The 23,691-nt window shown below is 34.2% G+C and overlaps 2 protein-coding genes and 1 pseudogene across 2 annotated transcripts; 2 read left to right on the top strand and 1 right to left on the bottom strand.

The window, feature by feature from the left end:
* Positions 1 to 1,294: 1,294 nt before the first annotated feature.
* Positions 1,295 to 5,076, bottom strand: LOC7463998 (SH3 domain-containing protein 2). The gene is made up of 10 exons (XM_002312979.4): positions 4,812 to 5,076; positions 3,774 to 3,896; positions 3,625 to 3,694; positions 3,373 to 3,524; positions 2,853 to 2,954; positions 2,349 to 2,549; positions 2,172 to 2,234; positions 1,927 to 2,079; positions 1,735 to 1,809; positions 1,295 to 1,616 (listed from the first exon to the last, which is right to left on the bottom strand). Exons 1-10 carry the CDS (start codon positions 4,869 to 4,871, stop codon positions 1,500 to 1,502), a joined length of 1,116 nt encoding a protein of 371 aa, XP_002313015.1. The 5' UTR covers positions 4,872 to 5,076; the 3' UTR covers positions 1,295 to 1,499.
* Positions 5,077 to 9,348: 4,272 nt separating this feature from the next.
* Positions 9,349 to 13,067, top strand: LOC18102151 (subtilisin-like protease SBT3.9; annotated as a pseudogene).
* Positions 13,068 to 18,996: 5,929 nt separating this feature from the next.
* LOC7494302 (GATA transcription factor 5) lies at positions 18,997 to 20,843 on the top strand. Its single transcript, XM_002313727.4, has 3 exons — positions 18,997 to 19,245; positions 19,361 to 19,683; positions 19,776 to 20,843. Exons 2-3 carry the CDS (start codon positions 19,366 to 19,368, stop codon positions 20,445 to 20,447), a joined length of 990 nt encoding a protein of 329 aa, XP_002313763.2. The 5' UTR covers positions 18,997 to 19,245; positions 19,361 to 19,365; the 3' UTR covers positions 20,448 to 20,843.
* The last annotated feature ends 2,848 nt before the right edge of the window (positions 20,844 to 23,691 follow it).

A 23,691-nucleotide genomic window follows, 5' to 3' on the forward strand; every position in this document is an offset into this window, starting at 1 on the left:
AGCTTATCCAACTTGCAGTATCAGCTACAAGATAAAATTTCAGTTCTGCTGCCAGCCCGCCTTTCGGACTAGTTTGATTCCCTTGAACCTTTTCACCATATCTCCACTTGTTTGTTACATTGAATAGAGGATGGTTGTGCTTATTGGAAATACACAATCGACTCTCACATATTGACATGAGTGATCCTAATGCAACAGAAACGTCGATCAGATTGGAAGCGATACGAAAAAATTGCAATCAGATTGGAATCTGGGTTTCTAAACAAAAGGTTTGTCAATGTAACCATGGTGGATGTGGTTTTCTGTTTTTTTTTTTTTGGCTGACGTTCGATTCTTGTTTCCGCCAGGAAATCTTACGTAATCAGGAATGAGCCCAAATATAGTTCTGCTGTGTTGAGTTGTAGTTCAAAGCAATTTACTTGCTAAATGCACGCCCAAGTGGTGTCCTATACTTAAGTTTCTTTTTTCCCGGTCCTACTCTACATGTAGATGCACATATGCTTTCTGGCTTAAGAATATCGACTGTTTTCTTTCATAATCTCAATGCAGGTTGTACTCCTTTTTGTTACGTTGTCCATCGTTTTTTATCGTCTCTTGGCCGACCAATTATCAAGTAAGAAGGGTCAGTTTTGCTACGGAAATAGCTATTGATGGGACTCATTATTGTGATAAACGTTTTTGTTGGAAACCAGGTTTCATTTGTCCAGGATGGTTGATTTTCTAAAATTCCTCTTCATGGATGATGGCTGGCTACACCGAGTGCTTGACTTCTTCTGCCGAAGTTTCTGTTTTCTGATGCTGGAGTACTTGTAATGGCCACATTTAGTCATTTACTGTTCTGTTCTCGTGTATCCAACATAAAAATGGACTGTTAAATTTCCACCAGAACTGGAGTTGCCTTCGGCCTCTATTGTCATCCCGACTTTCTGGCCTGGAGGGATTTTAAACGTGCTCCTCCAAGAAAACAGGAAAGTAGTCGCTAAATCTTCTACAGGGTCATCCCGGTCAGTTTGGAGAAGCTATGGCTTTTAACTGTAGCTATGGCTTTTGAAAGCTACAGATTAAAGGTTTTAAAAAAATCACATGAAAATAGTTATGATATTAGTTTTTAAAGTATTATTAAACACTTGAAAAGCTATGGCCATAGCTAAAATGTTGATTCCTAAACAGGCACGTGGTTTTTGAAAAGCTACTTATAAGTGATATACAAATGGAGAAAAAGGAGCTCTTCGCGGTCATACAGAATATCAATAACTCGGGTCAAAATCTTAATGCTATTCGTTGCACAGAATAATAAAAAATAATAAACAAGGCATTTATATATCAATATGATCACGAGGTAAAATCAGGATGTATATCACAAGGAAAGCCACGGCCTCCGATTTGCAACAATTTTCCCCCCCTTGATCATCGATCCACAACAATCATTCTCCGCATTTGAGAACATGCAGAGTGTAAAACATACACTCAATACAAAATCATCAGCCCAGAAGAAAACTCTAAAACACTTCAGCTATTTTGCTGGCAAGGACACGATCCCTTCTTTCAATGTACCCATATGGGAACCAGCCTGCTTTACCTTTGCATTCCCCTTCAGCCCAGCCATTGTTTGTCACCTGTCGAGAATGCATGGCAGAATATTAAACCTTGCATGGATTTTAGTTGAAATAAAATAAAATATCTGAACAGTACATAATTTTTTTTAAAAAAAAGTAGTTTCAGAAAGCTCTAAACCTTTCGAACAACAACATAGTCACCAATTGACAAAGTCAGCTCCACATCAGATTGTCCTTGATATGAATGCATGACCTGCAATAAAAAGCAAATAAATGGCAGACAATAAATAAAAACATGCAAGCAACATCAAGGTCCTATTTTGTAAGAATTTAAGGTAACTTTAACAGCATGATAAATTCAATTACTAACCTCCCCTAAAAAGTAACTGATGCTGTCCGTTGTTCCGTTATGTGCTTGGGAAGCATACATGCCGTTCACTTCTTCATATGATGGAGGTGGAGGCATGCTGTTCTCTGCACTTGGGGTGGGAGGCGCTTCAATTCGTTGTCGTTCTGATGTCATCTATTAATAGCAACAAATGTGGATTATGATCCAAATAAAGGCAAATACAAAAAATTAGGACCATTCAGGCCTGGTAAAAGGACTTCAAATACCTCTCCTTCAAGCTGATCTAGTATCTGAAGGACTCTCTGGTGATAAGCACGTTCAGCTTCAACCTTCAAATTAGAACATGAATCAGAGAAGGATAAACTTTAAATCTGATCTCTTCCCAACACATAATTCATGACTTGGTTGAATCCATAGCAGAAATAAGGGATCATTCACATTACCATAGCAATAAGTCTCTGAAGAGTTAACCTCTGTTGTTGGGCTTCAACAGCAGCCATTGCTGCAGCCGCTTCCTTCCCCAATATTGACATGTTTGACTTCAGATCTTGCAGCTTTGTTTCTGCAGATTCTAACTTCATTGCAAGTTCAGGACTGCCTGGCATTTCTCTCACTTTTGCCTGCCGCTTGGAAACTTCAATAGCCTGTCTAGGTTCAAATGAAGGGTAACTAAACAACTTTGGAGAAAGAATAGCCCATACACCATGATAATTATGCTGTGAACTGCACTTCAATTGATTCATGATCATTGATATTTAGATCAGAAAAATAAGAACAATTGATAATTCTCTAGGGAACACAAAAGTCAAAGGAAGTTGAATAAGCATCATGCAAGTAAAAGGAACACCAAATCTAGCAAGTAAATCTCAGGAGCAATTCAAAAAAAGATGCCCATTGAATCATACATTTCAAAAACTTGGTAAAGAGAGCGATATTTCAGTATATACCTGAGCTTCTGCTTCTTGTCGCATCCTGTCATAACGTTGAGCAAGATGCCGCGCATCTTCCAATGGAGCTCCCATTACCATAGCTCTTAATGGCTCAGCTACCTAATAATAAAAAACAGTCAATGCCATACCAAGAGCATGATAAAATGCTCTATGAATAACAATGATGATGATGAAGAAAATATTAAACCATGGAGTAAAAAAACAGTCTTGAGACACCTCAGTTCTTCCACTAAATTATAAGTATTTGAGACCAGTTTTAATGTTTCATAATTCTTGTGTTCTGGATCTCAGGCATAATGTTTACCCAATTAATGCTTTCTTGACACTTGTTCGTATGATTTACTAAAAGTCCAGTATGCAAACTAATAAAAACCACTTGCAGCTTTGCAAGACAATGGAGCACAGTGGAATCAGCACAGGAAAATGAGACATACATAAGCTCATTAATAATATTTAAATCAGCACATTTGTAGTGATGAAAGATGCAGGAATATGGAAATTTGTGTTATAGTCAAACCTGTGTACCAAGAGCTTTCAGCAGATTCCCACGTTCCTTCTCCATCTGAGCACGGGCACGACCATAATTCACTGCGGCCTTTGACAATGTATTACCACTAGTACATGTATTTTCGGCACCATATTTCCTGCTATCTTCTGAAAACTTTGTTCCTGTAGAACACAATGAATTTATATAAAAGACCACATTACCTTCTTGGAATTCAATATATATGATAGTACAGGAATAACATCAAGATTCCCACCATCCCACCTATTTCAACTTGTTTGGATCCTGTGACAATATATCCTTCTACACCACGAACAATATCCCTTTGAAAATGCTGAAAAAAAACATTTGACATTAATAAGTCAACGACTAAAAGAAAGGGAGAACAATATGCCATAGGAGGACTGGATAACCTTGCCAGCACGTGTTGATATGTAAAGCCTCTCAAGTTTCTGGTGCTGATGGAGTTCTGCTTCATCAGTAACAAGTGTGTCTGAACCTCCATATCCACCACCCCCAAACTGCTTGAGAACAGCCTGAAATAACACCCAGCATAATCAGAACACTGGTTTTGAGGAGCAAACTACTACAACGTGGAGAAAATAAAATGCAGTGCTCCGTGAAGCCAGACATGCACCCTAATTATGTCAAGCTGAGGAAACACCATCAAATGTATAAAACCCAGTGGAGCTTCAGATTGATGTTCCCATACCAAAGCACGTAGAAATTGAAACTTGCATTGCAATAAAAAAGGTCCGTTACATGCATGAATCTTATTGAAAGACCCACAAAGAAAAAAAATCTCAAATCAAAATCAAAAGGGTAAATGAAATGGAGCTTCAACTTGATGGGTTAGTATCAAATTACAGTGTTACACAGTAAAACAAGCATTTCGATCGAAAGAACTAGATCACAAGCACCATTGGAAGTGGCGTAAAACATTTCCTTACTGAATCGTACACTGTAAATTTGAAGTAATTTCACCTTCCATGCATAAAAACAATCACTTTATTCTCTCTTCATTTTCACTCCACCAAATCAAACTCCTTTAAACTTATAAAATTAAAATCCTAAACCTTAGCAAAATCCTCATGAAGCAAGAAATCAATTAACGCAAACAATCTTCCCTGGAAGCTTTCATTTTTACTAACACCTACATTACATTGGACATTCTCAAAAACCCACGAAAAGACTTCAGATAATAATCCAAGACTGCAATTTCCAGCTCCGGTGCATGATAACACTACACGGATTTAACCAAATCAATCAAATTCGCAAAAGATTTGACACGATCTTTCTCGTTCCTAATCCCATAGACAACATGTTTACCAAAAAAACAATAAGAAATGATAAATCGAAGTCTAGATAAATAAATAAATTGATATTGAGCTGAAAAAAAATGGAATTTTAAACTTGGATCTAGAATTTCAGGGTTTGATTTAGAGGGATACCTGTTGTTGCTTAGCGACCTGTTCCCTAAGTTTCGTGGCTTGTTTTCGTATCGCTTCCATTCAATGAAGAGGGATTTAAGAATTTTAATCGGTTTTGAAGAGGTGAAACCAAACGCGGTTTTAAAAGAGGGAGAGAGGTTTTTGAAAAGAAAGAAGGGTGGGGGTTGTCGTCGTTGTTGTTATTGGCCACTTTGGTAGCCAGCCTCCTTTGGAGCTTCCAACGGCAGACATTTGTGTCATTTCAAAACACCCAAAATTATGATGCTATGCCTGCGCCCGTTCTCATTTTACCATTCCTGAGCCCCCTTTTATTGAGATGCATGTTAATATGTTTGTTTGAAAAAATATTAAATTAATTTTTTAATATTTTTTTAATTATAAAATATTCATATTAAAAATGAAAAAATATTTTAATATATTCTTTTAAAAAAATATTATGATTCACAATACCAAATATATATTTTCTTTAATCGAATAAAAAATATTAAAATTTAAATCCGTGTAAAATTATGATAAGTAGAATTTTAATGAATTGATATAAATATTTTATTTTTTATTGAATTAAAAAAATAGATTTAATCTCAATATGTAAAATCTTGTTCAAAAATCCCTACATAATAAAATGAAAAAAAAAAAGAGAGTAGAGGGTAGAAATAAATCTAATGAACTATCCTACTCCTTAAAAAATAGGTATTTGTCTATGTAAACCTATGTTGATAGGAGCACGTGCTGCGTAGGGAGTTCAAATCCTGTTACGCCGTGAAAGAGTGATATATACAGTAACTAACTCGTAAGAAGATGAATAACCTGTCTTTAACTAACTCAAAGATGCTGTTAGCAAGTGATTGAAAAGGTTGCTATTTCAGACCAGCCCGGAGAGAGGTTAGGGGGTGACGCAAATTAAAAGTATTTGTCTCCCTGCAATTACACTACGTTACGTATAAAAAATGTTGCTCATTAAATCTGGTTCGCTTAGTAAGTCAATTTATATCTCATCAACTTGAACTTGAACTAAATCGAGTTTTACATCAGACTATATTGTAGTTGATATTGTCAAATAGAGTTAATCGTGCAAGTCAATCTATATTTTGATCACGAGACCTAAATTTATTTTTTAAAAAATTAAAACAATGTATTTTTAATTGTTTTAATAATTTTAAAACAATATTATATTAACTCAGGTCAATTTTTTAACTAATAACCCAAGTTTTTGAATGCATCATGTGTCTGGTTGGGTATTATCTTAATATATTTTTGAATAAAAAATACTTTAAAAAACAATCACATTCTCAAACATTAATTCATTGTATATGCACTGCTACTTCTGTAGTCTGTAGGGTATCTTTCCGACCGGCGTTGACCATTAGAGTTTTGGTAGGTCTTTGTAAATTTTTTAATTTTAATTTTTTTTAGTATTTTTTTATATGCTATGTTAATAATAATTTTTTAAAATAAAAATATTTCAATATATTTTAAATAAAAAAAATATTTTAAAAAATAATAACTACCACAGTCATGTCGACCATCTTAATCCAGATGAATATATACATGGAAATCTTTGCTTTTCCAAAAAGTAAGAGAGAATTCGAATGTGACAATTATATATCTAATAATTTTTGTAGTGAAGCAATTTCAAATCCCAATTACTCGAGTTTATTAGATTGCTATGCAACTAATAAAAGAGAAGTGTTCTTATTGGGCGGTCTTTCTCTATGAGCTCAATTGATTATGTAAACGAGGATCGGTAATTCATCATGGATAAACACTGTTACGAGAGAATTTTAAAGTTTCCATACTTTCTTGGCATATTTTAGAAAAACCCATCAGCCGAGATATATATAAATTTATGGTATTTATTATGAACTTCGCATGAAAGAATATTGTCAATATATCATGGATTTGATGCGATTGATTGTCGACAAAGCTGGCAACACACCTTTTCTTAATCGTCCGAAGGAAGTTTGTTTGCATGGAATCAATTAAATGTCGGCAACCTGGCATGTGTACTACTCATCAATGTTCTTATTTTCAGTGTCGGTTATTTTTTATTTTTAAAAAATTAATTTAATTTTTTTTGATGTTTTTAGATTTATAAATTAATTTTAAAAAATAATATTTTAATACAGTAAAACCCCTTGTTTTTTTTTTTTTTTTGGTTTTTAATATCTTCTTTTGGTGAATAGGAGTGGGCAAAATAGTATAACAAGTGGAAACTGAGTAAACGGGCACAGAATCTGAGAATCCTTATAATCTATAAGTGCACTTCTCAATGTAGACATCATTTGTGGTGATGGAGATGTGGCTGATAGTTGGTTTTTGCAGATCTTTTTTATAGCAAGAATTGTCATGATTTTTCATTATGATAAAGTTCAAGGTTCGCTTACAGCATACTTCCATGCTTACATAATTCCTGTAGACCGCGACATCCTTTCTTGCTTGTCTTTTCCAACCTACTATTCAAAGCAATTGTTGATATTTCCCTCTCTCTCACTTGTGCACGAGAAGAAAACCAAGGTCGAGTGGACCTAATTTCCCCTTCGCTAAGTCCTCCTATATTTTCCTCTAGGTGAGATTTGTTCCTTTTATTGTTTTGTTCTTGCCTAATACAAGGTTATAAAACCCAATCCGAGTTGGACTCAGGACAAGGTTCGGGCTACGAGTTAAAAAGTTTATTCTAAGTTGAATTGGGTTAATTTTTGATTTTTTTAAAACAAATAGGTGAAAAAACAATATTTTCTTGTAAAAAAATTAAAAAAAAATAATCAACAAGTTAATTGGTTAAGATTTGATCAAATTTCACTGGATTAATTTAGATTTTTCACAGGAACACCCAGGTTTTTTTTATATTTTTTTTCCAACTTGAAATAGAACATGCGTTGGATTAATTCACCAGACCGGTCTAGATTTTACAACATTATCGTACTGATGTTTTGTTTCAAACTGGCTAACTATAACTTAATTGATGAAATCGGGTTTGATAGCATGAGTTGTTGTTAGTCACGTCACGTGAATAATATAAGGATGTACTCGATGTCCCAGATTAATTTTTTTGAATAATATTAACCATGGAGTGGACTCGACAGGTAAATATTTCTACAATAAAAGAACTAAACAAAACAGTCGAATATTTCAAAATGAAAAGCAATATTAGTCTCTCACACACACGTGTGTGTGTGTAGATAAGTGCATTTCATGGGAGGAGCAACGTTAAGGTAATTAAATTTGGTGCATAAAAAATTGTGTACTTCCGGACTGAACATATGCAACATAGGAGGTTCGATTATATATACATACATACACAATACAATCTCAGCCATAATATCTGGTGGCGAAACCAAATTGAAAAGTGCTATTCCCACACTCTGATGTCTATTCGCACAGCCATTATTTGTTGGTGGACGAAATTATCCTTTAACTTCAGAATAGCTTCAAGTGTGCTTCGTGGAGGCCACGTGATACTCTTTTAATTTAATTAATTATTTACCCTCGGTATCTCTCTCGTTCTGCAGAGTATTATATTTGTTTGTTTTTATTTTTTAAAAGTATTTTTGAAAAAAAAATTCATTTTATTTTTTTATTTCAAATTATTTTTTAAAATGTTTTCAAATTGTTTAAAATAATTTTTAAAAATTAAAAAAATATTATTTTATTATATTTTAAATAAAAATAATTACTACTACATTTCCAAAAATCCACAGTAAACGGTGTTGTACTGTCGTGGCTATCAAACATCACAAAGCCCAATTTTATAATGGGTATTTTACTACCACAAGGGACAATTGTTTTGGGCTGTAATTGTTAGACAGCCGAAAGGACAGTTTCTTGAAATTGCTCTGCGGATAGATAACAAGTCCATGCTAATAGAAATGAAAATCTCCCCCTTTTTTCTTCTTTCTTAATGAATTGCGTTCTGCACAACTTGATCAGATTGTACACGCCAATGCGGTTAAACCGTGTTCATAAAAAAATTTGATTTGTTTTTATTTTAATTAATTGTTTTAATATTTTTAAAACATGTTAATATTAAAAATAAATTTTAAAATATTAAAAATATATTATTTTAATATATTTAAAAATAAACATTATTTAGTTTAAGGTTTGGTTTAGTTACTAGATTCAGTTTTTAAAAAAACATTATTCGGTTGAATTTTTTTCTCCAACGAAAGAAAGAAAAAACTCCAAATTACTATCCCTTGTATGCTCCTACACTCTCCATACGAAAAGCATCACCAAAACCACCAAAAAACGAGTATATGCCGTGAGAAGTGTACTCTTCGGCTTGCATTGTCCCTTTGCTACTCTCAGAAACGAGTCAAACCCACCTCTCTGTCTCCCCATATGCTTGCTCCACGAGAAGACATTCAGACAGATAAATCCCCATCTTACCAGACTTCAACATTATAGCACAGTTAACACCAAACAGAAAACGCGCACACAGCCAATAATGCTAGTAGTCTTGTAGTGAAGCAGAGGTGTGTAACATTTACTGTGGGGTCCCGCGCACACTCAATCAAATGGCATAATCCCATGATCTTTACATATAAATTGCACTGTTTTACCTCTTGGGGTTTTATGTTTTAGTTGTCCAATTGCTTCTTTATGGAGTCCTGGCATTTTGCTTGTTCTTCTTCTTGCTTTTCTGCTGAACACTTTGCCCCTCGTGATTCTTGCTAAAAGCAATGTGAGTTTCTCTACTTGAGTTCAGCTCTTGTTTGTTTCATGGATTTGTTTGCGTCTGATCTTTTTGGTCTTAACAGGTTTACATTGTGTATATGGGAGACAAGATACATGACGAGCCTGAGCTGGTTCAAGAGTCACACCATGAGCTCCTTTTGATATTGTTGGAAGGTTTTATTTCTGAGACTTTATAATCTTTATTTCCATTTTTAATCTATTAATGTTACCTTAAATATGTTCAATTTTTATCTTTCTTGGTATGGTCATAGGAGTATTGAATGATTTTGCTTTATGAAATTTCAGATTTCAGATGCACAAAATGTGTTTCACCGTTTTTAGCTTTGAATGCATTATTTGTGAGATTTGAATTGGCAGTAAAGAGAAATTAGTACCTTGTGGTATGGATTTTGACAGAAAATAAGCTGCAAAGGAATCAATTCTATAAAGCTACAAGCATGGATTTTCAGGATTTGCTACAGTGTTAACCAAGTCCCAAGCCAAGCTTATTGCAGGTGTTACAATGTTGGTGAACTTTGAAATCCATTTTCCTAGTCTAATTTTTTACTTCTAACAAGTCCCTGCAATTAATTCTCTCTTTGTTGATGCACCAACACAGATTTCCCTGGAGTTGTTGGTGTTGTTCGAAACAGAATTCTTAGTTCTCACACAACTAGGAGCTGGGATTTTCTACACATCAAGCCTCAAGTTGTGGGTGGAACTCTTTCAAAGGGACATTCTGGTGTTGGTTCCATCATTGGTGTCATGGACACAGGTCAGTGGCAAGACGCAGGCATCATTGTTGGTTTAGACAATTTACATAATTTTTTGTCTTACTTTCTTTTTTTTTTTTTTTTTTTAGTTTAACGTGGGTGTCCGGGTCAGCTTGCGCGCACCTCGACTAATCCCACAGGCCCTGAAGTTAACGACCATGTAAGCCTCCAGTGGCCATCATATGAGCAACCACAGGGCTCGAACCTGAGACCACAGAGGGAGCAAACCTCTTGGTCCCAAGCTCTTATCACTGGGCCACCACCTAGATGGTTTACTTTCTTGTTGCATAGGTATATGGCCAGAGTCAGAAAGCTTCAGAGATGTCAGAGGTGCCATCTCGTTGGAGAGGGACATGCCAGGAAGGAGAGGGATTTAATCGCATGCATTGCAATAGGTTAGAGCTCATATTTTCGTTCTATACAGGATTCACTGTACTTTTAAACAGATTTGAGATTTTTAGATATGTGAATAGTAAGTAGCTATTCTTGAGTGATGTTAAATTCTGGTCATAATAATTACATGATGGCTCTGCTTCGAGGAGATGGTTGACTCAAACCGAAGAGGATTATACTTTAAGTGACTGTTTGAGAGTAAAGTATTTTTAAGGTTGTTTTTTAAAATATTTTTTATAATATATTAAAATAATATTTTTTATTTTTAAAATTTTAATTTTAATATTAATACGTTAAAACAATTCAAAAAAAAAAAAAAAACTTAATTTGAGGCTATAAAAAATTCAAAAATTTTCAAAATTGCTGCAATGCAGATCACTACTTAAGAAATGAGTTTTCAAGTTCCTTTGCTTCTGTTTATGAACTGTACTTTAACGACGTTGCAGCAGAAATTAAATTGATGCTCACTGCTTGAATACTTTGTGCCGGAAGATCATTGGTGCTCGCTGGTATATTAAAGGTTATGAAGCTGAATTTGGAAAGCTAAATGTAAGTGATGGGGTTGAGTTCTTATCTCCCCGAGATGCTGGGGGGCATGGCACCCACACATCATCTACTGCAACTGGTGGCCTGGTGGAAAATGCAAGTTTTATGGGACTAGCTCAAGGATTGGCAAGAGGGGGTGCCCCGTTAGCTTGGCTGGCTGTCTACGAAGTTTTCTGGGATACTGGTGGCTGCGCTGAGGCAGATCTTCTTGCTGCATTTGATGATGCAATCTTTGATGGTGTGGATGTGCTATCAGTATCTCTTGGGTCACCACCTCCACTTGCTACCTACGTTGAGGAAGCAGCAGCTATTGGTTCCTTTCATGCTGTAGCTAAAGGAATTTCTGTAATATGCTCTGCGGGGAATTCCGGTCCATATCCCCATACAGTTAATAAATACAGCTCCATGGGTTGTTACAGTTGCAGCAAGCACCATCGATCGAGCGTTTACTATAATTACCTGTGGAACAATCAAACCACATTGGTACTCTTCCTGAATTTCTTTGCAACCTAGAGAACTTGTGCTAAGGCAATTGGCATAATCTTCTTCAATAAAAGCACAAAATGTAGTTGCAAGTATACAGTAGATCAAATAATGAAAACAGACGCAAAAATTCGTAATATTTAGCTGCCTTTTTAAAGATTTTTTTTATTAATTAGAATTGATATTTTTATCAAGTGAAAATAAATATTCGAACTAAATGAATGATTCGGTAATTGATTCCAGCCTCAAAGGCAAGGTGAATACGGATTAGGAACTGTTGAATGATATGTATAACGTTGTCTTAGAGGTTTTATTTTCCCAAAACAGGGCCAGGCTTTGTTTACAGGGAAGAATGTAGACACTTTTCACCCTATTGTTTATGGAGAAGACAGTGTAGCTGATAATTCATATGAAGATAGTGCAAGGTATAATTTCCTTTAATTATTGGCACATAAAAATCCCAAATATGCTGAGAAAAGGAAGCTTCTAATAGGTTGCAGCATTCTAATAGGTTTTACATTTAACAGAAGTTGTGATTCAGGAAGCCTGAATGCTACTTTAGCAAGAGGAAAAGTAATTCTGTGTTTCGAGTCCCAGTCACAGAGGTCAAGCATCATAGCTAGAAGAACTGTATTAGATGTCAGGGTGTTACTCTGTCCTTGGACATTCCCTCTATCCAAGTGGACTTCGCAATAGAAACATATCCACTGACATACATGGAGGCAAGCAGGTAAACTCTACTCACTGCATTCAGTGAGTTCCTGGCCTGTTGCATCATTTGCATGAGCTGTATGTCCCTGTGTGTGCGTGTCTGTGAGCAATGGAATGGTGTACTGGTGCGTCTTTGAAGTACTTGTAAAAACCGTAGCTGCTAAGCTTCTCCCTAAATACAAGAAGAAGTTGCACCACTTGCTCTGAGATTGTCAAAGTTGTCACTACTTAATGAAGTCGTTTTATTGAACAGAAATCCTGTAGTAAAGTTTAGCTTCACAAAAACAGTTATTGGACAACAGATATCCCCAGAAATCGCATTTTTCTCCTCTAGAGGGCCCAGTTCCTTCTCACCAACTGTATTGAAGGTAATCAACCTTTTCTCGAGGAAGTTATCGTTTTTGAGGTTCTTGTGATTAACATATTCCACCGTCTTTTGTAGCCTGACATTGCTGCTCCTGGGGTTAACATCTTGGCCTCATGGTCCCCTGCAGCTTCACCTGCCATAATTGACAATGAAATATTGCCCTTGGACTTCAAAATCGAATCAGGAACATCCATGTCTTGCCCCCATTCATCCGGTATTGTTGCTCTACTTAAAGCTACACATCCAACATGGAGTCCTGCTGCAATCAAGTCTGCCCTGATCACAAATCTTTTAATTTCATTAAATTAAAAGGACATATGAGATTCACCCTAGAAAAATGCCAAGTCTTTTAGTCTAGAGTATAATAATAAGAATAAAAATTTCCAGGCAAGTGAGTTCACTTTGAACACTGAATGGGAGAAAAATTGAGAAGGACGTGATTGTAATTAAGTAGGTGAGCAACCCTGTCTAATCAAGCTGGCGTGTGTATTTGTTCACTTGTTAGTTCTGTCAAGTGTCTATAGAACCTTAACTGCGGATATTTGGAAAAATAAAAGTGAGGACATGTTCAATTGTTCACGAGCGGAGGCCTCATGGAAAATGACCCTTAAGCCCTTTGAATTTATTGCGCTCATGTTAAATTATTTTCAATAACAAAACTGTCTTGTGAGTTTGATGATGACTCGTCACCAGAAGAGACACTGTGGCCAAATTTTTAGATATTCTCTTGGAAGGGGCCTGTTTTAAGGACAAAAATCTGCTGCCAAGTCTACAAAACATTCTGTGCTCTCTGTTTTGAAGTGAATTGCACCACACGAATTGAAGCAAGATTTTTCTTTTTCTTTTTGGATTATTTGACTGGTATCCAATCGAAGTGGTTAGCTCTCGTGAAATTGTTTGACATTTTCCACACTACTATTTATCACTACATCAATGAATCATCGTGTGAAGAATGCTATCAAATCTTATTAGATTTATTTTGTTTTTAATCGATTTTCTTTCACCAATAAAGTTGTAAAGAGTTTTCGGAATGACCCAACTCACTATTAATTTCCCTTGTTGCAAAAGCATTCGCAGACAAAATTTATTGGAACCTATATGATTAAACTGAATAAGACCATAATTTGTTGCCAAATGAATCCGATTTTTTATTATTATTATTAACGTGGATATCCAGACCAGCTTGCGTGTCTTAATTAATGTCACGAGCTCTGAAATTAACGACCATATAAGTTTTTAGCAGTCATCATATTAGTAATCACATCACTTAAACTTAAAATACAAGAAAAACAAACCTTTTAAATTCCATTCTTTTAGTACTAGCAACTACTTAGATGTTTAATGAATCCGAATTTTTAATTCTAATATAGATAGACAAAGAGTTGACTAGGGCTGAGAGAGTTCTTCCAGTTGCGAATTGGGATTTTTTTTAATTTCAAGTACAGCCATGCCCACCTGCCCACTTGCCCGTGATTGATTAGAACTAATTTTCTACACGTTTTTTCAGTTGGAAAACATTAAATTTAATTTTCTTATGCCATTTTATAGTTTTGAAATCGAGGGTGTGAAAACAATGTAAAAAGTATCAATTTTATATATTTTTTAAGTCAAGAATCACTTTTAAAAACAGCTCCGGCCTCATTGTTGTAAGTTTAATGATCCAAAGTATAGTGACAGGCTAAGATGTAAATGGCGATAGAATTCAATGTTCGGAGAAAAGGCTGGAAATAGAGAATAAAATTGCATGTACTATGCATATGATTGCACCGTTAATGCAGCTAAACGGGAACTGTCGTTTTGTTTATATATATATATATATATATATATATATATATATATATATATATATATATATATATATATTATAGAGTATAGTTGTAAGCGGATTCCCACTGTTTGATAGTCTTTATTGTGTCAATGGTCGGCTGGATTTTGCTTGTGGGAGCACGAAACTACAAAACTAGGGGGGGACAAACAACGATGTTATTTGACTTCTCTTGGATCACCTTTGCCTCAGGCGACAGCTGGAAGATGGACGAAGCGCACTCGGAGAAGCATGCATGTGCGATAAGAAAATAAAATTGAAAATTAAAAAAGGCATGCTTCCTCCTGGTTGCTCCGCCTCCCCTGTAGGGTTATTGCTCTTTAATCCTCGTACACGGAAAGCCCAAACCATACCACCACGCAGGGCACCCGGTCTGAATCTAATTAGAAACTCGTGTATTGTGGGTTAGATTTTTTTTTAAATAAAAAAGTTGTATATGTAGATTTTTTTTATATGTTTTTATAGTTAAGAAAAATCTAAGTGAGAATAAAAAAGTTCATGAATATATCTAATCAAATAAATCAAGAATTATATGTATTAATAAAAAAATTATAAACAATAACTAAAAATTAAATTCAAAAAATTAAATGATAGATACAAATCAAAATATTAAAAAAATAAAGTTCGTTTATACAAAAAAAAAAAAGAAGAAGTTATAGATAGATAAAAAAACCTTTTTAAAAACTAAATGCATAACAAAAGAATAATTATTTTTTAAAAGAGATTCTCAAAATAAAATAAAATAAAATAAAATAAAAATAAAAATAAAAATAAAAATAAAAATAGATAATCAACAAGGCTTTAGTATTACACTTTCAAGTGCTCTCCTTTCATTTACGTAGCAAAAGTGCTATGCTTTTCCAGAACAAAGAAGTGAGGGCACCCATAACTTGAAGTTATGGTAACAATCAACTAATCTAGACGAGGCTTGTTAAGTGATTGATAGATTAAAATAAACTTAAACCAAGAGATGGACATTGTTTTAAAGTACGTGCTCGAAAACTCAAGAAATTCCAAGTTTGAATTACATGTTGCATATACAATCGGATAAGGTAATTAAAACTCAGTTAAATTCTAAGTTTTAAATCATTTTTATATTTTTCTAATTACAAAAACAGAAAAAAAAATTTTCAAAAAAAAAATCAGATATTGTTGGGTTCAAAAAGTCAGGCCACCCCACCTAACCCATTTTATCAGGGCTCGCGTGGATGGCTCCCTTTTCGCTTTGCATTGCTGTCTGCCTTAAATGTTTTTGAAAAAAAAATAAGACCGCGAGTTGTTTGTTTTGCCTAAGTTCTGGCAATTGTGGTGCCTAGAAAAAACAAGGTTAATTTCTGGCAATTGTCGTTTGTTTTACTCATAACACCTAGTAAACATAAAAAAAATAAAATTGTCTAACCCAGATTTTTACAGTTTTTAATTCCTTCAAATTAAATTTATAGTTTTACTTCAATAGTAATAATATGGTTTTTAAAATTTAATAATAACAACAATAATAATAATTTTACCATTTAAATTAAATCTATATTTTTTTTCAATAATAATAATATATATTTTTTAAATTTATTAACAATTATATTAATAATAAAAAAATATTAAGGGATGTGATGTTCTCACAACCTTTTAAAATTTTAAAAGGCTTCAATTAGAGTAACACAACTTGTTTGGAATATCAAGTTCTGTTATTTTTTTGATTTCGTTGATTATGATAGTTTATAAATTAATTTTTTATTATAGATTTATAAAATAAAAACATAATTATCATATCATGTGTGATAAACCTAGGTGAGCGAGTCTGCAGATCTAGCTCTCGGATCTTTTAGGATCCGGCATACGTGACCCCAGTACAAATTATATCAATTAAATTTATAAATCACATCAATTCAGTATGAATTATTTGAAATATATTAATTTCTGTTACTATTACTTTAGCATCAGTATACTTTTTATCTTTCAGAAAATCATTGGGAATAGGATCAGGAAATGTATTTATTAACAATAAAGTCAACATTCGTGAAACAGGCCCAATTATTGGAGGAAGAAAGAAAGGGGAAATGCATCTTGCAAGGTCTGTCCGTGTTGCTATTACAAACAGCAACGGCTGCCAGAATCATGATCATGTTACAGGCCGTCAACGGAGATAGAATATTATTTTCTTATCGAATCATATTTATTTATTTATTTTTACTTTAAAGACCTTTGGTACGAAATCAAATTTCTCTTCAATTATCCATATCTCGACTTATCTCACTGTCATTTTTTTTAATTTAAATCCTTAAAAATAATATAAAAACCAAATCCACTTACCATGTAAAAATATAGTATAAATATACATACACACTTGTATATATTATTTTTTAAAATATTTTTTATTTATTTTAAGTCCACGATGCAACGCGCTTACAATTGGCTTGACTTGACTCACGTGCAGCCCTTTAATGTTTCACAAAAGAACTCTCGTTCCACCCGCTCTCTCAATAGCAAGTTGAGAGTGATTTTTTAAGAGAAAAGAGGAAATGAAAAATCAAACCAGTGATGGTGGCTTGGTTAACGTCTACGTGTATTTGTTTTTGTGTTTAAAAAATTATTTTTAATTTTTTTAATTTTAAATTATTTTTATGTGTTGATGTTAAAAATATATATTATTTTAATATATTTTCAAATAAAAAATATTTTAAAAATTAACTAAAGCTAATTTGATAAATAATTAAATTTTGGAAAGGTAGTGTGTGTACACAAGAAAGTCAAAGTGATAGTGGTTTCTTGTAGATAGTCGTTACTGTTTTTTCTTTGTTTTTTGAATGATATTTGGCGCCGTATGCTACCGTATCTTTATTTCGATCATAGCTTGTGTAATTTCCTGGAGGGCAAACCCCAGGTAGTTTCAATGTGACTATTAAGAATTTTTTATATTAATTTCATTTTAATCTTTTTAGTAATATTATTTAAGAATTCATTTTTAAGATTGTTTTATTTGTATTTTCATGTGAGTTATAGTTTTTATATAAAAACGATGTGGTTATATTTTTTATTATTCTATATAAAATTTTATTTGATAAATTAAAATAACTTATACTAAAATAAATTAAAAAAATAGTTTGGATGTAATATTAATAGTATCTCTAACAATTTGATGATATATTTGATATTTACATTTACTTTAAAAGTTAATAGAATTTTTAAAAACTTTTTATATTTCTATTTTAAATATAAAAATATTCATATTCAAACCAAATTTACTAAAGACGAATTATTAAATACTCCAGGTATATTGTTGTTCTAATAGTATAGAAGTAAAACCCGCTATAATAACTAGCTTATATCTTATTTTTACATGAGAAAGTAATTTCATGGTATTCAATAAGTAATTATTAGTTGTTTTAGTAATTTTAAACAAAAAAAAAATATGACTATGAAAAAAATCTTATATGAGATATTTTTATTGTTTTTTATAAATTATAAATTTTATATTATCCCTCCTATTAAATTTGATAATACTCCAATTTAAACCAAATTTAGTAATTAGTGACCTCATATTAGTTTTTTATCATTTGAAACCAAAAAAGAGATACAACTATGAAAAAAAATCTTATATAAGATATTTTTATTATTTTTTATGAATTATAAATTTTATATTACCTCTCCTATTTAAATTTGAAAATATTTCAATTTAAACCAAATTTATTAAAGATGTACTCCCTAATTAGTGGTATTATATTAGTTATTTTTTTGGAGTCACTTTAAACAAATAAAAAGATATATCCATGAAAAAAAATATAAGGAGGGATATTGTTATTATTTTTGATGGATTATGAATTTAATATTATTATTTTTCAAAAAAATAACTAATAAAATACCTACTCCATAATAAAAATTTTCAAAAAAATAATCACAATTGTTGAGGTGGTCTCTCATAACAGCACCTCAGATGAGGTGATTTCTCGTGTTCTCATCCTCCTACAGGGTTTTTCTTCGCAACCTTCTACGGAGTTCATTTCCCGGTGAACTCTTCAATGGAGCTGTCACAAGATAAATAGAACCTCTCTTTTTCTCAGCAATTAAGTACTAGTCTGGGTGTACTTAGGACCGGGTAGATTATGTTGAAAATTCAAAACAATGATTTTATTAATAAAAGTTACTAACTAAAATCAATCCATTTTAAAATATTGACTTCCGGGATCTTTCTCACCGTCAATCAAGGCCAGCTGAGAATCGAGATAGAAAGAAAATCAAAGTATCCTGGTCAACTAACCACGAAAGCGCTTTCAAAATTTTTCTTTTCTTTTGTTTTTTGGCTGCCCTCGGCGGATTCGTATGACCAGGCCATGATGGGTAAAGGTTAAAAAATCTACATGGAAACTGGGGATTCGGTCCAAGAACAAGCCAACCATTAAAGACCCAAGAATAGTCCTCGCCTAAATTGACCAAATATCACTCACAAATACAACCCACCATTATTAACTTTTATACGCACAAATTTAAATTTTCGAAAAAGGAGTTCCTAATAATAAGAGAGAGAGGGGGGGATATATAGGAGAGAAAGAGGCAGATTAAAGATAAGCCATTAACTCCGCACCAGTTTCGCCCAGTAACAAGCCTTCATTTCAGTGCCCAGGGAACAGCATCTATCCTCAGTTTCTTCTTTCCCTTCATCTTTATCAGGTACTTTAACCATTTGTAACACATAAACAAGAAATTGTTTTTTCTTATAAACAAAAGGCCTGTATATTCAGGGAATCTTGCTTAAAGTTTTCTGGTTCTTGAATTTTGAACATAGAGAAAATGGAATTCCGCGTGGAAGAAAGAGCCTTGAAGTCAAGTCTACTTAGAGAACTAGATACAAAAACAACCAGCGAACAAGCTTTTTGTGAAGATTTCTTGGCTCTGAACACACCTGGTGTTGTTTCATTTGATCAAGATTTCTCAGTTGATTGTTTCCTGGACTTCTCTAATGGTGAATTCAATGATGGTTATGTACAAGAACAAGAAGAAGAGAAAGACTCTATTTCTGTTTCCTCTCAAGACCGTGTTGATGATGATTTTAACTCTAATTCCAGCAGTTTCTCTGATTCTTTTCTCGCAAGTGAACTTGCTGTACCAGTAAGTTAAAAGGATTGAATTTTGTCCATTTTCCCCCTTTTTTAATGACTTTTTGTGTTTTTAATGAAACCCATGTTTTGTTTTTTTGACAGACTGATGATATTGCAGAGCTTGAATGGGTATCTCACTTCGTGGATGATTCCGTGTCTGATGTCTCTCTTTTGGTTCCTGCCTGTAAAGGATCATCAAAACGCCATGCAAAGAACCGGTTTGAACCAGAAACCAAACCTACTTTCGCAAAAACTTCTTGTCTTTTTCCTTCGCGGGTTCCCTCCAAGGCGAGAACCAAAAGGTCCAGACCCACTGGTCGGACCTGGTCGGCTGGGTCGAACCAATCAGAGACACCGTCATCTTCAACATCATCGACCTCGTCAATGCCTTGTCTTGTTGCAACCAACACGGTTCAGACAGCTGACTCGTTATCGTGGTTGAGTGAACAACCGATGAAAATTTCAAAGAAAAGACCGGCGGTTCATACCAGTGGGTTAATGGCTTCAACCCAATTTCAGCGTCGGTGCAGTCATTGCCAGGTCCAAAAGACCCCACAGTGGCGAACCGGTCCCCTTGGTGCCAAAACTCTATGCAATGCTTGCGGGGTTCGTTATAAATCCGGTCGGCTCTTTCCGGAATACAGACCGGCATGCAGCCCTACCTTTTCGAGTGAAGTTCACTCAAATAGCCATCGAAAAGTGTTAGAGATGAGAAGGAAGAAGGAAGTTGCTGGAGCCGAGCCCAGGTTGAACCAGATGGTTCCTAGTTTTTGAAGGTTAATGATAGGATGTAGCCATGTAGGCTTAATCTGAACCAGAGTCAAACCCAGTTTAGATGGAGTCCGGTTTTTTAACCTGAAAACCCGGTTTCAGCAAGTCCGTTTCTGCTTGCGGGCTGCAGACTTGTAATTTGTCACCGGAAGGACAGTTCCACCCTGGTTTCTAGGATGTTCTCCTATCTCTAGTCTTATCCCTGGTACTTTTTTTAGTGTTTCTTTTAGTTTTGTTTTTGTTTTTTACTTTTTGTTTAGGGCTGATGAATAGAGAGGGTTTTAGAATAGCCAGTTGAAGGGGTAATATTTAGTATTTGCCTATTCTTGATTTAATATTCCCAGAATTTTCTGTCTATTTACTGTATAGTATTTGCCTGTAAAATGCCCATTTTTGTCATCGGCTTTGAATATTCAAAACAACTCAGCAATTTACCTTAGACTATACAAAAATTGGATTGATGTAGACAATTTAGGCAGGAAAACATGGTGGTGTTAGATTTCAGACCACCTAAACTTTTCAAATTTTGACGTTTGCTGCTTAGCCAAGTGGGTGAACTATGAATTGTTTAGTGGCATGCTGACTCAGACCCATGCTCCCAGTGACAAGACCAAGGACGAACAAGTCAAGGGTCATCACCGCTTTCAATAATATTTATTTCCAAAGACAACCTTGACTTGCTCGTGCTAGGTAAGCAATTGGTGCAACTACATGTGGAGACTGGCCCTCCTTCTGAGGCTGACGGTGGTGGCCGTATCTCCTGGGACGGGAGCTATCATTATTGCGATGTGGGACACCATTTTCATCCATGTCTTCCACGAGAGCATGATGTTTGATCTAAGTGGTTAAACAAAAAGAATTCTTTCCCAGTTTAATTTCTTTAATTTAAATCCTAAAAATCAACATTTAGAAAAACTGGTTTCTCTTGAACGATACCACTCCCATCTGTCTAAAAGATAATAGATTCTCACAGGGGTGATGATGATTTAGGGCAAGTAGGGCATGTTTGTTTCTGCGTTTCAAAAACGCTTTTGATAAAATTTGAAAATTTTTTATTTTTTTATTAACTTCAAATTAATATGTTTTTAGTGTTTTCAAATCATTTTGATGTGCTGATGTCAAAAATGATTTTTAAAAAATAAAAAAACATCATTGGCATGCATTTTGGCACGAAAAGCTATTTGAAAAGTAACCGCAACCACACTGCCAAACAAACCCTTACCAGCATAAAAATGATAGACTCCAGGAAGAAATTCCTTTTCCTTGTAGCCGTAAGCTTAAGAATGAATTCCGGGGATGATCATGATCCCGTCACCTTGCTTTCATGCACAGGAGGAGATTCCGTGACTAGATGGTAACTGGGGGCCATCAATTTGATTGGACTTGGAGATTTTTGTAGGGCTATAAGATTGTAAATATTTCTCTCGCATATCATATCTTGTTTCTCGTAAATCTTTTTCTTTTTAAGAGTCATTCTGGAAATTATACGAACAGTTCATCGTCTACCTTTCGCAGTTAAAACGTTTGGAGTGCCCTTGAAGGTTTAATCATGGTCATGGGCATTTTCTAGTTGGGCTAACTAAATGGAGGGGCAGGCTACTTCAGAGCAGAGCTACACTCGAGCGCAAAGGAGAAGGGGTAATCATTGAATCCAACTAATGGGATTCTATCAATAAGATAAATCATTTAAAGTGAGGTTGGAGTAGCAGTTATAGGTTGCATATATTAACCTACGCCAATCATTTTATTTTGTAAAAACAATATTAAAATATTTTTTTTTTCAATGTTAATAAATTTTGACAATCTTACATTGATCAATTTTATATATATATATTTTTTATAAAACCCAATATTTATTAGATTAATCTGCTGGGTTGCTCGGGTTTTAAAGATGATTAAAAAAAAAGAAGGGTTAGACTAAGACTTTAATTGCATCGAATTAATTAGACTCGAACGTTTTCGGGGCTATTACTATTTTTATTTCTTTTATTACGCATGTAATTTTTCATTTTTCCTGTTGGAATTTACCTTTAATCAACTGCAAGGCTTAAAAGAATTTAATCTTGCCCGTTCACTTCTAGGCTGGGCCGAGTGGCTGGGCAGGCTACCAATTTATAGACACCCCAAAAGCCCACTTCAGCGCACTCCTCCCACAAGTGTTCCCACAAAATGGGCCTGGCTAATATGGATCCAACTCCATGGGATCTTCTTACCAAAGGAAGATGATTTCCGCATACAATTGCACAGTAATGTTAATCTCAAGGAATATTCCTGTGGAACTCTCTTTTTGAAAAACCCCAGGGAAGATAAATTATTAGTATGTTAGAAGGAAATAAATATATTTTTCTGATATACATGATAATTATCTCATATATTGAAAAATGGATCCTGCTGAGAAATTCCATAAATTCAATAGTAATATTAATTTAATCCACTTTTTTCAAAGAAAATCTCGTACATTAAATGAGGATCTCATGCATTGAGCAAGTGAATCTGATACGTAAAGTTAGGATATCATATATTTAATAAGTGGATTCAGTGTCAGAGCCCCCAGCAGCCACTGCTTAGCATTACCAGAACTATCAATTCGAGTAAAAAGCTAATTTTGTTCAATATTTTTTCTCAAAATTATGTTCCAAATCAACGCTCCAGTCTAATGTTAAGTCCCATAAATCTGACGGTTGAATGTTTTTGTAAGAGATTTCGACAAAACCTTTAAATATAATTACCTCGGTTCCTGACTAGTTCTTACAAGGAAAGATAAAAACAAAAAGGAAAAAAGAATTGAAAAGAAAAGTAGATGAAACAGATAGGATGAGAGTTTTCTTCCCTTCTTTCCACAACTGTCGCCTGCTGACATTTATCTCACAGGTATCACTGCCTCCCCGTTCAAGGCAAGAAATCTAAGAGAGGAGCGTTGCTTGGGTCAAACATTATTCTGAAACCAAACACACGCGCATGAAATCGAGCATAGAACGTTCGTCAGGTCTATCACTTTTCTTCGGTTTGCTCAACAGATTATGCTGATTCGGTGTCGAATCCTCGGGGGCCAAAAATGCCATAGAACTTCATCAGATGCAAGATCAATTAAACAAGCAACTAATGGAAAGAAGAGGCAAAATAAAATGATGATCTCTTGAAATGGGAATTGGGAATATAGAATTCGGAAACAATCCCAGTATTTGACCTTTTCATTTTTAATAATATATTGGAGTACTTGTGTTTGGTAAATGGTATGTGCATCAGG

Source organism: Populus trichocarpa, chromosome 9 (assembly GCF_000002775.5).
Source record: "Populus trichocarpa isolate Nisqually-1 chromosome 9, P.trichocarpa_v4.1, whole genome shotgun sequence".
Classification (NCBI taxonomy): Eukaryota; Viridiplantae; Streptophyta; class Magnoliopsida; order Malpighiales; family Salicaceae; genus Populus; species Populus trichocarpa.

What these genes read in the sequence shown, in the direction of transcription:
- LOC7463998 (XM_002312979.4), bottom strand. Translation starts at nt 4,871, where the DNA reads ATGGAAGCGATACGAAAACAAGCCACGAAACTTAGGGAACAGGTCGCT. An exon ending in TATCAACACGTGCTGGCAAG is followed by an intron (nt 3,695 to 3,773) that starts GTTATCCAGTCC and finishes GTTTTTTTTCAG; the next exon opens with CATTTTCAAAGGGATATTGT. An exon ending in TAGATCAGCTTGAAGGAGAG is followed by an intron (nt 2,080 to 2,171) that starts GTATTTGAAGTC and finishes TGCTATTAATAG; the next exon opens with ATGACATCAGAACGACAACG.
- LOC7494302 (XM_002313727.4), top strand. Translation starts at nt 19,366, where the DNA reads ATGGAATTCCGCGTGGAAGAAAGAGCCTTGAAGTCAAGTCTACTTAGA. An exon ending in CAAGTGAACTTGCTGTACCA is followed by an intron (nt 19,684 to 19,775) that starts GTAAGTTAAAAG and finishes TTTTTTTGACAG; the next exon opens with ACTGATGATATTGCAGAGCT.